The sequence below is a fragment of the Gymnoscopelus microlampas genome (genome assembly GCF_963454915.1).
Source record: "Gymnoscopelus microlampas genome assembly, chromosome: 16".
In the NCBI taxonomy this organism is placed as follows: Eukaryota; Metazoa; Chordata; class Actinopteri; order Myctophiformes; family Myctophidae; genus Gymnoscopelus; species Gymnoscopelus microlampas.
In genome coordinates, this window is record NC_139953.1 from 3,604,410 (window position 1) to 3,620,532 (window position 16,123).

The 16,123-nt window shown below is 43.0% G+C and overlaps 2 protein-coding genes across 2 annotated transcripts in view; one reads left to right on the plus strand and one right to left on the minus strand.

Annotated features, from left to right (window-relative positions):
• LOC311063456 (protein NLRC3-like) overlaps positions 1-16,123 on the minus strand; it is a 621,663-nt gene that overhangs the window by 462,571 nt on the left and 142,969 nt on the right. The gene's annotated exons all lie outside the window — the stretch shown is intronic.
• On the plus strand, positions 7,842-15,043 carry LOC311063773 (eukaryotic translation initiation factor 4 gamma 1-like; the record flags this gene model as incomplete). The annotated part of the gene is made up of 11 exons (XM_084083374.1): positions 7,842-8,024; positions 8,800-8,959; positions 11,472-11,593; positions 11,725-11,897; positions 12,065-12,190; positions 12,294-12,375; positions 13,530-13,628; positions 13,774-13,917; positions 14,258-14,339; positions 14,545-14,685; positions 14,868-15,043. The coding sequence occupies 11 exons, from the start codon at positions 7,842-7,844 to the stop codon at positions 15,041-15,043; spliced, it is 1,488 nt and encodes a 495-aa protein (XP_083939500.1).

A 16,123-nucleotide genomic window follows, 5' to 3' on the forward strand; every position in this document is an offset into this window, starting at 1 on the left:
TTTTACAGCGCCACCAGGAGGCCGACTTATGTAAAATACATTATTGGAGATTATTCCTTCAGATTCTGTCCAAAAAACACGCAAATTGGTACACTGCATCTCCATAGTCATGTGATTCTGATGGATCTGTCCGATATTTCATATTCCATCCTATTTGGCTTACAGTGGCTTCCAAAGTTTGCAGGATTGGTCAGTTTTAAACAAAATGCCTCAAAACATGAATGCAATGTGCAATTTCCGTGAAAGTTTGCATGCAGATTCCCACTAGGCTGAGGAAGAAATGCCCCCCTTTTCACATTCAAATTGGCCTTTATAGCGCCACCAGCAGGTCTAATTTAGCAAAACACATTTTTGGAACAAAATGCCTCAAATCATGAATGCAGTGTCCCATTGAAAGGCCTAAGAAGAAATGCCACCCTTTTCACATTGGCCTATTATAGCACCACCAGGAGGCCACAATAACCAACAACCTACCTGACCTGGCGGAGACCTGTGCTCCGAGGAGCACTTTTTCTAGTTTTCCCTCGATTCATCTCCTCAAGAAGCTCGTCTGCGAAGTCCTGCGTAGCAAGAATTCAGAACGACTCTCCCTGAAATAGTAAGTAGCCCATTTTACCATTATATTCTTTCTTTCTTTTTAAAATGTAGGGAATGTCCTGACATGTTATTCTTTAAAACATTTCCTTTAGTCCGTCCACAGTCCGTCCAGGAGAAGGTGATAAGGTGATGATAACAAGAAACCTAATTTACAGTAGCTACATTATCTGACAACTGAGCTCGACAAGCGAGAGTGATGATTTGCTAGATGCACTTTACCAGCCAATTATAAGAAGGTGGGATATGGTGCGCCGAAGAGAGGAAAAATACATTTTAAAATATGGATTAAACATTTAATCCGTTTAATGGCACCAACGCTGATTAGCGCCGATTAGCGCACATTTCCGTGGGTACCCTAATGCATATTTGAAGTATCTCTGAAATGAAATCTCTCTGCAAAACGTTAAAGATGTAAAAAAAAAAATGTTTTTCTTTATTATATTAAGCCTTTAGTAGGCTATAAGCAAACGAATGGTGAACGCTGCCACCTTGTGTCCAAAGTGAAACATAACCTGAAACAGAATCTCATTTAATGCAACTTTGCATTCACAGTATTGTTTGTTTTTGTTTTGTTTTTAGAATTCCACAAGTTTAACAGATACGTACATTCAATTCTCACTTGAAAAGACACATTGAGGCTTGGAAAGGGACATCTAGTGTTATTATGAGGTCCTATTCAGAGGTCTGAGAGTGTTTTTAATGAATAGCTCCTTGTTTTCCTTGCAGAATACAGTAGCCTGCTTGCATAGTGCCTGTTGCTTTGCTGTGAAAGAACATGAGGTGGTGACCGTTCCGTTGTTGAACAGAGATTTACTATATTCCATTTCCCCTTTTAATGCTTTATGCTTTAAGTTGTCTGTCTGTCAGTCTACGTTCTAGTGTATTTTAATTACAATACAAGATTATAGGCCTATAGTTTGGTCTCTACACATATGCTTTTCTATTCCATGTAAGCCAACAGCCAATGCCTAAAAGTGTGTATAATTTGAAACCTGTGTTCTGAGCTTTTTCATCTGGACCATGTACATAACACAGCTATGAATTACTGTAGGAGAGGTTTTATAGCACACAATGTCATAGATGTTGTTTTTTTTACAGTCAAGACCTAAATAACCAAATAATCTGGGGGAAAACATAGTTTGTCCATCAGTCAACCATAATGTCTCAGAATGTGACATTATGTATGCGAATTAGACTAATGATTATATTTCAAAAACTGATTCCCTGGGAAATACATATTTCAAAATGATGGCAGACGCATCATGCTTGTCAAAATGTTGTTATGCAAAGTACAACAATTACATTAACAGTATCAACTATAGGCTACACTTGATAGGATGAAATGCAACTCAGAAGCAAATTTGTGCAAAATCCAGTTTGCTTCCAAAGACAAGTGTACTGAACTATAGGTTACATGTTCATGTGTGTCCATAAGATCACGTGTCCCCTGACAGTTAAAGCTGTTAAACCAAAGGTCCAGTCGACTGTACCACTGTCCTGTCCACTGAGGTCACTACTGAATGGAATTCATTCATCATTCAATTTGACAATGCTGCTGGCATTTCTCTCACTTAATCAGTAAGAACTTAATCTTGTTTCCTGAAATAACACACAATGACCTAGAAAAAGTGCTCCTTGGAGCACAAGTCTCCGCCAGGTCAGGTAGGTTATTATGGCCTCCTGGTGGCGCTATAATAGGCCAATGTGAAAAGGGTGCCATTTCTTCTTAGGCCTTGCACGGCAATCGGACACTACATTCATGATTTGAGACATTTTGTTCCAAAAATGTGGTTTGACAAATTAGACCTGCAATGTGAAAAGGGTGGCATTTCTTCCTCGGCCTAGTGGGAATGTGTTTGCAAAATTTCACGGAAATGGCACACTGCGTTCATGATTTGAGGAATTTTGTTCAAAACGGACCTATCCTGCAAATTTTGGAAGCCAATGTTAGCCAAGTAGGATGGAATATGAAATACGGACACATCGATCTTGATCACTTGACTATAGAGATACTGTGGACCGATTTGTGTGATTTTTGGACAGAATCTTAAGGAGTAAGAGCAACAAAATGTGTTTTACAAAACTCAGCCTCATGGTGGCGCTCTAAAAGGCATATGTGAAAAATGCAGGGCAAAGATTCCTTGGCCTCTAAGGAGTGTGCGTGCATAGTTTCACGCAGATCGGTGCAGTTATAGCTAAAAACGTGAATCGGCCTGTTATAGCGCCACCATGAGGCTGATCAGCCTTTCGGCCTGGCGGAGACAATAATTCCATAAACACTTCAGGTCCAACTCCAGCTGAACCTGAAGTGAGGGGTCAAAATAAAAGAGAATACAGATGACAAGCAATGACACAACAGCAATAAGGCATCACTGAATTGGCCAACAGATGTCACACTTGTATCATTTTCAGGTTTACCCTTTAGTATGATCGAGTTCACCTGTCTTGCCATGACATATTTGTAATCCTAGAGAGTATTAGAGTGTTTCACTATAATATATGAGCTCACTGGAGTCTGGAGGAAATGGAGAGAATGTGGAACTAGTGAGAAAGTCGAGATATTTTACTAACTTTTTTTTTTTTTGCCATAGCCTACTTTACCCCATATAAATAACCCTGATTATCTTGTAACCTTGTGTCACCACCACCAGGCTTTTCCACCTGGAGGGGAAATGATGGTGTTAGTCCAGGGGCCAAGCCATATTTTGGTACCACCTAAGGTGACCGTAAAGTTTGTCTCTAGTTTATATTTTGGTATGATAACCCTTCCAATCTTGTAGCTTAATGGCAGTTATCACTACCTACTGGCTAATGTATCCGGTAGGAGACACAAAGTAGAATCTTTGTGTCTCCTACACCCGGGCATCAAATTATTGCGACAAAAAACAAAATATATCCATGTATTCAAGGCTTCATGCGGTGTGCAATTGATAGACAATAAATCATTTTTTGGGTGAACTCCTCTTTAAGTTTCCCAGGGGGACTCTCTACCCATTCAGCTATGACCACCCTAGACCGAAGGAGGGTCAACTTTTACAAGCTTATGGAAAGCAGTCGTTTTGCAAACACCAAAAATCAGAGAAGTTATCAATTGCACACCCCATGAAGCCTTGAATACATGGATATATTTTGTTTTTTTGTCACAATAATTTGATGCCCGGGTGTATTTCCGGTAGGAGACACAAAGATTCTACTTTGTGTCTCCTACCGGATACATTAGCCGGTAGGTAGTGATGCCATTAAGCTACAAGATTGGAAGGGTTATCATACCAAAATATAAACTAGAGACATGTAGGAAGACAAAAATACAAAAACTTTACGGTCACCTTAGGTGGTACCAATTTGTGAAAATATCAGTGTTGGCCCCTGGACTATGTAGTGTGTAGAGAGTCCAGCTGTACAATGTTTAACCACAAGCTGAACCTGTTTGTGCTACACATTCACTGTCTCTTTAAAACGACTGCCTCCTGCAAACATCCAGGAAGTCCCACCCTTTGACCCTCCTACTTTTCTTCAGAAGAAACAAAACTTAGCTGTTGTGTGTTTCTCTTCAGAGTAAACCAAAGCGTTGTGTTTTCTCGCAGTGTGAGTGTGGTTGTCAGTCAAATGGCACAACAGCAACAACAGACATGTGATCTGGACCAGGACCAGTTCTGCTGTCCTGTCTGTCTGGACCTTCTAAAGGAACCAGTGGGTCTACAGTGTGGACACAGTTACTGTAGAAGCTGTATTGAGGGTTACTGGGACCAGTATGAGGAGACTGGAGTCTACAGCTGTCCCCAGTGCAGAGAGAGCTTCAGTCCTAGCCCCTTTCGGGACCCTGTTTACCTTTTTTGTATTTGGGAAGACGGTAACCAGGGTCCCTTGACGCTCAAAGCACTCTCTCTCATATTCGCGGGTACCACTGTCTCGTCTCGGGCTAATAGCTCGTCGCTTGGAAGTTGCAGAGATTTCTCAAAGGTACCAAAAAGAGCAATACTAAACCGCGGTTAATCTGCATTAATGCGCTCGGATCGGCGCTGCCGTTTAACATTTTTAATCATTTAGTAAAGCTTAATTTCCTCTCTCAAACAATGCTCCACTTCCCATGGCCCGCCTCCCCGCGTTGTGATTGTCATGCAAGCATGTAGGAGCTCGCCAATCAGAGGCAGTACCGTAGGACCATAGAGGTATGCGTAGGACGCGCAGCTTGTCAGTCACCGCGGGGAGGCGGGCCATGGGAAGTGGAGCATTATTTGAGAGAGGAAATTTAGCTTTACTAAATGATTAAAAATGTTAAACGGCAGCGCCGATCCGAGCGCATTAATGCAGATTAACCGCGGTTTAGTATTGCTCTTTTTGGTACCTTTGAGAAATCTCTGCAACTTCCAAGCGACGAGCTATTAGCCCGAGACGAGACAGTGGTACCCGCGAATATGAGAGAGAGTGCTTTGAGCGTCAAGGGACCCTGGTTACCGTCTTCCCAAATACAAAAAAAGGTAAACAGGGTCCCGAAAGGGGCTAGCTTCAGTCCCAGACCTGTTCTGAGGAAGAACACCTTGCTGGCTGAGGTGAGATGACCTTACACGTTACAACCACACATTAAACTACATGTTCTTCTACAGCGAACTCCTTGTTGACTATTGTGATAGATGGTAGTTATACTATATGTTGGTTACTTACTACACATTATGTTATGTATGTTGATAATGTCCACAAATACTAAGAACTATTAGATAGCACGTTAGACCAGTGGTTCTCAAAGTGGGGTCTGGGGGCCCCCATGGGGTCCATGAGGGGGTTCCAGGGGATCCCCAACAAAATGTGTTAAAAGAGCATGACAGTCTGTTTAACCACTGTAACCCTATACATCAGCTACAGTACTTGAAAATTACAGATCTACAAGCTCACGATGCATCGCAATGCAATATGCAATATTTGTTTTAAACATTAACTACATAAATATTGTATGGGGGTCCCTGGCACAAAATATTTTCATATGGGGGTCCGTAGCCAAATACATATTCATTTGGGGGTCCTTGACATGAACATGTTTGAAAACCACTGGTTTAAGCAGATGCTTGATGTTTACCTGGTATCTTAGTTTATTTGCAATCTACTTATGCTGTCGTTTTTGTTGACTAGGGTCATTTACTATGATCTTTGACTGTGTTAGTCACTGGTTAATCATTAAACCCTAGCGTCCCTATTCTTGGCATGTCATTCACTGCAGGCAAACATAATAGCAGATACATGGGGTTCTAGTGGTTAAGAGTGTCTGCTAAATGCTTAAATTGTACATTTTTAACAACGTAAAGCAATCAACTTTATGTAATACAAAAAGTTCAGAAGCACTGTGAGATAATGTTACAATGATCTTACTAGATGAACTTACCTGTAATTTCTCACTGTATTGATCACCATGAACCTCACAATGACTGTGTTGTATTTGTCATCAGTGACTGACCTCCCCTCCTCTTCTCTTTACTTCCAGGTTGTGATGAAGCTGAGCATTACAGGAGGTCAGCAGTCTTCTGTCTCTGCTGCTCTGCTGTACGCCGGTCCAGCAGACGTGGCCTGTGATTTCTGCACCGGAGCCAGACGTCACAAAGCTCTCATGTCTTGTCTGGTGTGTCTGGTCTCTTGCTGTGAGACTCACCTCCAGCCTCACTACAATGTTCCTGCGTTGCAGAGGCACAAGCTGGTCCCAGCCACTAACAAACTGCAGGAGAAGATGTGCTCCAGGCATGACAAGCTGATTGAGGTGTTCTGTCGCACAGACCGCCAGTGTATCTGCTATCTGTGCACCATGTATGAACATAAGGGCCATGACACGGTGTCAGCTGCTGCAGAGAAGGCAGAGAAACAGGTAGGACCATGTCAGAAACATTAAAAGCAGAAATCAAGGTGTTAAAAAAAAGTATTAAAGGATGAAGTGCACTCATTTTGGATCCAATCAAAAACAGAGGCGATTGATAACTTTTCATGAATCATATTTCATTTCCATTAATCTTGCCCCTGTATTTTGTGGAACTTATACAGTTGGTTGAAGATGTGGATCTAAACGAAACTGTCTCAAATCGTACTTGTTTTTACCTTGTATCCTGTATGAGTTCTCTTTCTCCTGATTGGATAGAATTGGTATCCCGACTAGAAAATGTGCTTTGTTCTGTTCTTGCAGAAACAGCTGGTGACAAGTAAGGAGGAAGTCCAGCAGAAGATCCAGGAGAAAAAGAAGGAGCTGAAAGACCTGAGACAGGTCATGGAGGCCCTGAACGTGAGCTGATATTATGATAATATTTCTTGTTCTTGTGTTTACTGTGGAAAGGTGGCGATGCTACTTATATTGATGAGACAGTGCCGTGTGTCATCAGAAGCACTACAGCAGTGGTTCTAAAACCTTTTCATCGCCAATGAATGTGTATTTGGCTGTGGACCCCCATTTGAAAATATTTGTGTACCAGCAACCCACATATTTTTGCTAGATGTCTACTCTTTTTTTAAAAATAAGCAGATCTACAATCTCACAATGTGTCCCGACGCGTTCGATGTGTTGTGAACTTTTTCAAATAGCTGATGTGTATATATCATAGGTTTAAGGTTGGTTAAAAATGTTATGCTACTAATTTTGCTGCCTACCCCATGGAATCCCCTGAAGGACCCTTGTGGAACCACTGCACCAAAGTACCCAGAATGACAGTGGCAGTGGCTCAGGGGTAGAGTGGCCGGGTAGAGTGAACTGGAAAAACGCAAGGTTCCCAGTTCGATCCCGGGCTGGGGCGCTCCCCTAGAGTTAGTGTCGAAGTATCCTTGAGCAAGACACTGAACCCCTAATTGCTCCCGATGAGCAGGTTGGAGCCTTGCATGGTTTCCTCCGCCATCGGTGTATGAATGTGTGTGTGAATGGGTTAATGGCACGATCAATGTAAAGCGCTTTGGATACAAGCGCTATATAAATGCACCATTTACAGTAAAGAACAGTGACAGCAAAGAATCCATCATATCATGGAACTTCTGGAATGGCCACCAATTCTTATGTTGTGATAGAATGTATTCCCCACAAAGTTCTACAGAAACATGACAACTAATAACCAAGAGTTTCTTTCTTCCTTTCGACGTGTGTGTGTGTGTGTGTGTGTGTGTGTGTGTGTGTGTGTGTGTGTGTGTGTGTGTGTGTGTGTGTGTGTGTGTGTGTGTGTGTGTGTGAGAAGCAGAGCTCTGCAGAAGCAGCAGTGGAGGCCAGTGACAGGATCTTCAGTGAGATGATGGTCTCCATTGAGAGAAGACGCAGTGAGCTTAAAGAACTGATCAGAGATCAGCACCAGACTGCAGTGGCTCAGACTGAGGCTCTCCTGAGGCAGCTGGAGGACCACATGGAGCAGCTGGAGAGGAGACATGCTGACCTGGAGGAGCTGTCCAACACTGATGACATCATCACTTTCATTCAGGTTCCACACATGGCATTTTACTGTTTGGTTTTGACTCATTTAGGAGAAATCAGCTTCATATTTCATCTCATTCCATCATGTCATATCTAATATACATTTGAGAGATCCGCTCTTTTCCGGTGGTCTCACTGAAGCCACTTCATTTGTTTCGGCGAAATAACGACAATAACATCACATGTCACTACAACACCAGCCACAACATGCGCAATTCATTCACGCAGTTATTCGTCCACTTTTCATTGCTCAACACACATTTGCCTCCTCGGACCATAATTAAATCCGTCCAACACAAATTCCCCACACATTACCGTGTGGGGAAGGGGACACCGGAAGGGGAGATCCTTTAGCACCGTTTAGCGTTAGCCAAAAATGTCGAAGAGTACTTACACATTACGTCGTCGCAGTCACCGCGGCAAAGTCCGTATTCCCAGCACACTCACGCTGATATGTCCGTCATTTTCGTGCCAAACAAAATATTTTTCCCACACCAGCATCTAAACAAAGCCTCCGAGACACGGGGAGCGAAAGAGAAAGACAGAGAGAGAGAGACAGACACAGATTTTGCTGTGTGTGTGTGTGTGTGTGTGTGTGTGTGTGTGTGTGTGTGTGTGTGTGTGTGTGTGTGTGTGTGTGTGTGTGTGTGTGTGTGTGTGTGTTGGTTGAACAACAAGGACATCAGCTCAACTCCACCAATTGTGATCAATGTACTAATCTATTGATCTCTTGGTTTAATGATATTCTATCCCTGTCTATACTGGTTTACCTGTCTCTCCAGAGTTTCCAGTCTCTCTCCAGTTCCAGTGGATCTCCAGTCTCACCCAGTGTGGTCATCCGTCCTCTGAGGTCCTTCACAGATGTGATTGATGTGGTGTCTGGTCTGAGAGACCAACTAGACAACATCCTGAAGACAACTTGGCCAGAGATATCAAAGAGAGGTGAGATTTAAATGTGTTTCTTGTTTTTCCAACCAGCCATCATAGTAAACATGGGTTGATGAAGTCAGAAGGCAACTGGAGATATTGGAACTGGAGCAGACTGATGGTACACAGGTTGACTGTCTGTCAGATTGGACAGAAACATTGAAGAATCTAAGCAAGAATATTTCTCAAAGGAGAGGTTAGGGTTAGATTTAAATGTCTTTATTGTGTTTGTTTTTTTTTGGGGGGGGGGATTTTTTATACCTTTATTTAGAGAGGGACAGGGAAAGTAGGCTGACAGGAAATGGGGATAGAGATGGGGGGTGACATGCAGCAAAGGTCGTCGGGAACGGGAGTCGAACCCGCGACACGCTGTCAGGCTGACATTGCAGCCTAGGGTGCCTGGACCGTCACGCTACGGCCCAGGCCGTCTTTATTGTGTTTTAACCGGCCCCTAGGCTACTGTACAGTACATTTCCAATTTGTACAGGTGGAAGTATGTCTGGGAAGGCTACTAAAGCCTGTAGTATGGGAGGCAATAAATTAGTGTGACCCAGAGCTGCCACCCTTTGAGAGTGAGTCACGCAATTTAACCTCTTCTCATGCCTCACGCCACACTTGCCATTTCACACGCTTTTTCACCCCTCTCACAGCAAAAAAAAAAAAAAAACAGCAACCGGGTGGAAAACAGAACGCTCGTCCTAATAAAACACACTGCCCCATTTTTTTCACGGCGGATTAGACCTGGGGTGAGGGTGTTTTAGGACGACGGTTGAACCGTCGTCCTAATACACCCTCGCATTGACGAGAAACACAGCCCCAAAACACACTCGCCCCCATTTTTTTTCGCAGACCGAGCCCGCCGGATATACCCGGGGCGAGCATGTTTTGGGACGAGGCGTTCTTGTATTCCATCACGCCCACCAGCCAACATGTGATTTAATTCACTGGCTTAGTGGCTTGACAAGTCGAATTTGTGGAAAGGAAAATAATCAGGAGCTCAAAACCATAATGAGAGGATACAAGAGCTATCTGTGCAAAAGCTGCAAAGTGTGCAGATTTAAGCAAGTATTTTAAAATAGTGAAAGCTACTGAGGAAAAAGAAACAGAAAGTGTTTAGACGACTCAAACTAGCGACCACGGGAGTCGCTAGTTTGAGTCGTCCAAAGTTTGACCAAAACCAAAGGTATTGAAGAGGAGGACACAGAGAATGTTGCGGTCATCAGAGATCAAAGGATTTAGCTGCTGCCATTCTGATAATGTCAGGAGCAACCATACAACACTACGACCAGGTAGGGTCCAAGTTAGACCTGGTCCAGATCGTTAGTGAGTTAGAGAGAACTCACTAACGCTCTGGACCAGGGCTAGGTCCAAGTGTTTCCAAATGGACTGCAGTCTGCACAGAACCCTATCCATCTGATCAGGGGTCTTCAACCTTTTCAGGCCAAGGACCCCTAGCTGAGAGCAGTGGCGCAGCCAGAACGCTAGTATAGGCTGGGCCTGGGCAGGAGCGCGTGGGCACGCATGCACACGCGAGAATTTGTGGTTATTGGGCGGATATTGGCCGTTTTGGGTTTTTTTTTTGGTTCTTCATTTCAGTTTTAGGGTTAGGATTAGGGTTATGTTATTTAATTCTTATTTTTGCCTGATTATTATTATTTTTTTATCAAAAAATGATTATAAAAAAAGGCAGTAGTCGAGGAACAACGGGAGCCAAGCCAGTCAGTGGAGAGCCAGTAAGATGCATGAAGATGCATTTATCAAGAACCAAGATGGATTTACAGTATTTGTCCCTTACTCATACAGGTACTTGCAGCGCAATGTTGGTGGCACATGTTCCGCAGAGACTGTTTAGACCTACAGTACATTGATCACACAAGGGAAAATTTGTCCCCATGATTATCTTTGAAGGGTTTTAATCCAAGTTGTTCATCTACCTCTGGGTTGTTGTTTTTTCGCACTCTGTAATCATAATGAGATTCTTTGTAGTAAGATGTACCCAAGCCACTTGTCCTTTTCACATTGGTCATTTGCCTGGCATCATTGTACAGCTTCATGGCCAGCTTCAAGGCCTGACACAGTCGTTTTGTTGTGGTGGAAGGATGAATCTGTGTACACCGCTGATTCTTAGCCTACTGTAATGTTGCTATATAACTAGAAGACAATTTAAAAGAAAGAATAATACTACTGAATGTAATGAAGTAAAGAAATTATGATAAGAAAAATATTATAGATGAGGTAGAAATAAAGTTAAGTCGTGGCCAGCATGACTTATGACTGGGACCGAGGAAGACGAGACAGGGCTCCCAGCAAGGAGCCTGCAGGTAGCCAGCACCAGAAACTCAGGATTTGGGGCTGGGCGGGCTACATATTCTGGATGGCTTTGTGGAATTAGAGAGAGGTGTCATAAAGCACAAACTAAAACGAGTGCTGTAATGTAGAACTATGCACATAATGAGATGAAAAACCAGAAAGGCATGGGATGAGACTTGGGAATGAGAATGAGTTTTTGTCCCCCCCCCCTCCACAGGAAAGTGTGACAAGGCCCCCACTCCTCCCCCTGCTCTTTCCAAACCCGCCTTGAGCGAAGACGAGTTGGAGAAGAAGTCCAGCGCCATCATAGGGGAGTATCTTCACATTAATAGCTTGAAGGTACAAAGCGGGTGACCGTTTGCACTTATTATAAAAAAATTGTCAGGCTGTGTACAGTAGTATAGGAGGCGGAGTCTTTTTAAATGACCATGATGTCTTATGATTCCCCCTCTCCTCTCTGGGCACTGTAGAAGGCATTGCAGTGTGTGGCGGAGCTCAACTGTGCCTCTTTGCTCTTCGTGTTCGTGCGGACCGGATTGGAGTCGACACTCGAGCGCAGCACCATTGCCAGGGAACACATGGGCCTGCTGCTGCAGCAGCTCGTCAAGGCTGGAACGCTGACCACACAGCAGTACTACAAAGGGTGGGAGAGATGAGGGTCATACACTGCATATTTTATTCATGTATTTCACTCCGCTGGTAAAGATCTTGCCTTCGGGTACTTCCCCAATGTGTTGTGACCTGAAAAGATTAGAAGAGATGACTTGAGGTGATATTGAGCCGTCCTTGCTGTGCTTTGCCGGCCTGTAGGCTACAGGAGATACTGGAAGTGGGAGAGGACATGGCCATAGACATCCCCCATCTCTGGCTCTACCTGGCGGAGCTCATCACACCCATGCTTCACGAAGGAGGCATCCCTATGGGACAGCTCTTCAGGTATAAGGCTCTGACTGTAGACCTCATCATCATCATCATCATCACAGAGTAATCATATCGTATAAACTGGTGAGATCTTAATTTGTGTGAATTGTGTATTCAGGGAGATATCCAAGCCTCTAGTGCCTATGGGTCAGGCTGGTGTGCTTCTCGTCCAGATCCTCACCTTGCTCTGCAAAGGAATGGTACGTGGCCATCACCCAAGACAAAAAAAAGAAAGACATGCCTTCTCTGGTTTAGTTCCTGTATCTGCTTGAAGTAGGTGGCCGCCTTTTTAGGAGACCGGAAGCAGGTTGGAGTCTTACTATTTCCAATGGAAGAGTGAACTTTAGCGCCATGATCACTGAACTAAATATTGGACCCGATCGTCACAATCCACTCAATCTTCCCAAGATTTTTATACAAAAATTGCTTTTTTCAGAGGGATAAATCAGAAAATCTACTTTATTATCAATCTTTCTCTGTCCAAGCAACACTCTCTCATGGGATCTAGCACCAGTAAACATCGGACTTTCGCGAGATCATTTGTAGGTTGTGTACCTTTCGTCTCTAGTGGCTCCAATTGGGATGCTGTATCTTTAATAATTGAATATCTTTGCCATCACTGATGGTTAGAGGGCGTACTTTACATGCAGTTATTTAGGTGTTTCTATGAGGGGTGTTTTTGCCCCTTTACAGTCATACTGTAAAACTTTAAATTAGACAAGTTATGCTTGATGTAGTCTTTCACTGGTATATTCTCCACAATAACCATTCCACATAAATGTTTTTTTTGACAACTTATCTAAACACTATTAAAATCTATTAATTTGTGAATGTCTGGCCCGAAATGACTTAAGTACTGAAATGCACTGTAAAGTTGATCCGTTTCCAAAATATCCTTGGGCGCTAGGGCCCTGCAGCATTCCTTTTTGAGAGTTACATCCGTATTAACCTCGGTCCCAGCCTCACTCATCTGCGAAGAGAAGAGCCTGGTCACGACCTAAAGCAGCGAGTGTCTAGGAAGTGCTGAGTGGACAGGATTTCCGTCATACGCGTTTCCCCCGGAAACTATATTTTTTGACCAATCACAACACATTTCCGGTTGTCAACTTCCTAGACAACCAACATCCAAGGGTGCATCCGCATAGACAGATGTGTAACGTGACAATGAAGCTACCAGAGGTGTTGCCCAAAAGACTGCTAAAATGACTATACTATTAATATGTTACACAGTATGACTTTAAGTACTTTATTATATCCACAACATTACTTGTATTTGTGTTGATAACATCACTGTCCATGTCCACACAAATCTACTTGTATTTGTGTTGATAACATGTTGTATTGTTTCCACCAGACCCATAAGAAGGTTGGAGCTATGTGGGGTGAAGGTGGGCTGAACTGGAGTGACTTCTTACCCAAGGATGAGGGTGTCAACAAGTTTGTGACAGAACAGGTTTGTACGATCATACAACAGTCCATCTGATTTATGATCTAACATTAAAATGGAGAAGTAAACTGCTGAATTTAAATATGGGTTGTTGGTTGAAGAGGAATCTGTTTTGATTGAGGTATCTGTGTGCCCTGTGCACCATTAACAGAAGGTGGAGTTTACTCTTGGTGAGGAGCCGGCGTCTGAGGAAACCAATAAGAAGAAGGTACTGTCTGCAGAGGAGCTCGGCAAACATTTTGACAGACTCATCCAGGACAAAGCCAACAACCAGCGGATCCGAGTCTGGGTTGAGGTGGGTATATGTTGGGGATGTGCATGGCTGATCTAAATAAATAAAAAATCTTCTGTTCTTAAGATATTTTTTTTAATAGACCTGCATAAGTAAATATGCAACAACTGGCAGTGTGAGCAATAACGGTGCCCATTTAGTGTACAGTAGAATTAGTCTATACAGAATTTTGGTTGTAACTAAACATCAATCACAGATTTTGAAATATGAAAATGTATATCGGAGAAACAATCTGTGTGAGTGTTTGGTGTGTCAAGATGTAGTTATTCCAGCAAGTACAATTCACACAGGCATGTGAAAATAAATCATTTGAATATTCACCTGTCTTGTTTTACTCATCCAGGCCAACGTGGATGAGGAACAGACTGTTTGGAACCACTTTGTGCGTGCTCTGATGACATCTATATGCCAGTCAGCCATCATACGTAAGTATGCCTAAAATTGAGAATACACAGTAAAATCCTCAGTGTTCAGTTTCAGTTATCAGTTTGTAAACTCAGAATATATTATGGTCTCTTACATTTTAATGCTCTCTTGGGATTGTACTGTGTATGGGAGTATCCGTCGAGCCCCACACCGCCTTTACCAAGTCAATTTATATGAACCAGCATTTCTTTCTCCTCCCTTCAGGCAAGAACCGCTACAAGGTGGATGTAGATCAGATCACGCAGAGAGCCAGTCTCCTGCAGAGGTACCTGAATGACGAGCACAAGGAGCTGCAAGCCCTCTACGCTCTCCAGGCCCTCATGGTGCACATGAAGCAACCTCCTAGTGAGCCGTTTCCCCTAATCAGCAATAAGTACTCATTAACAGTTTGATATGCATTAGCCCATGGTACCCCATTGGGACCCTAAGAGTTGCAAATAAACACAAAGGATTTTACTGTGCAGCCGGTTACAGCCAATATGAACGGCGTCCGTCAACCCTCTTCCTGTCTGTCCCTCCCCGTCTAGACCTGCTGCGGATGTTCTTTGACACCCTCTACGACGAGAACATCATCAGAGAGGAGGCCTTCTACAAGTGGGAAACCAGCAAGGACCCTGCTGAGCAAATGGGCAAGGGCGTGGCCCTGCAGTCGGTGACCGCCTTCTTCACTTGGCTCCGTGAGGCTGAGGATGAGTCTGACTAGGACTGGAGACTTACTGAATGCTGTCACGTAGCATGTTCTTTGGGAATGGCTGTCATTGCCATAATGTGCGTGATTCTTTTTTGATATTTCCCTTTCTTATTGGAGTGTGCAGCATGGTTGAAGTGCATTTCTATTGATGATGGCAGTGGGAGAAACATTGGCAGAGTAAATGTACGTCGCAGATTTACTTTAATCCGATGGGGGAAGGGGGGGGTTTAAGCAGAGGTTTTCTTTTTTCTCTCTTCTTACTTTTTCCACTAGCTGTTTACTACAATGTGACCTGTGAGGACAGAAACATTGAGGACTTGATTGTGACCTTTGATGTTGACTACTGAGGTTAGTGGTGTTTATGCTTCCTCAAAGCCATTGTTTCTCCCATCCCCAGTAGTCAACCCTGATTGACTTGATGAAAGAGAAAAGAAACGCAACAGAAAGGATCCGAAAGCCTTTTCTACTCTAAGTGTAAACACATTTCAGGAGCGTTCTGTAAATATATGATACAACAAAAAGTTTTGTGTTATTTTTCAGTAATAATAAACAAATTGCTGATGTTATACCATGTATCCCTTTCCAGCAGAGGTGGCAGTTGTCCAGATGCAGAGAGGTGCTCTAGATAATCCATTGATCATTAGTTTTATTGTAATTTTGAAAATATCTTTGCTTTCTTTATTATTTAAGGAATTATTGCTTTTTGCATAGGAAACTGGAAACACGAGGAAACAGAGCATTGCAAATAAAAGACTTATGTCCTACTCATTTGATTGTCCTTTTTGTTACTGGTTGTGTCCGTGTGTGCCTCTACGTCTACAATATAAGCTGGACTTTACTTGATCACTCAATATTTTAATTGAGCAAATCGGGTTCATGTTGGGCATTTAAAATACAGTATGTAGGGTACAACTAGTCATTGGCCTGTAGTCAGTAAAATCCTGAGGGAGTATGTAACAGAATGATCAAACGGACACTCAGGATTTTGTTGTGAATGACTTCATGCCCATGTGTGCAAAGCATTGCTTATTTTAGTACATGTAAGATATCACTTCAAATTAACCTGATTAAGGTTTACCTTAACTCATTTAA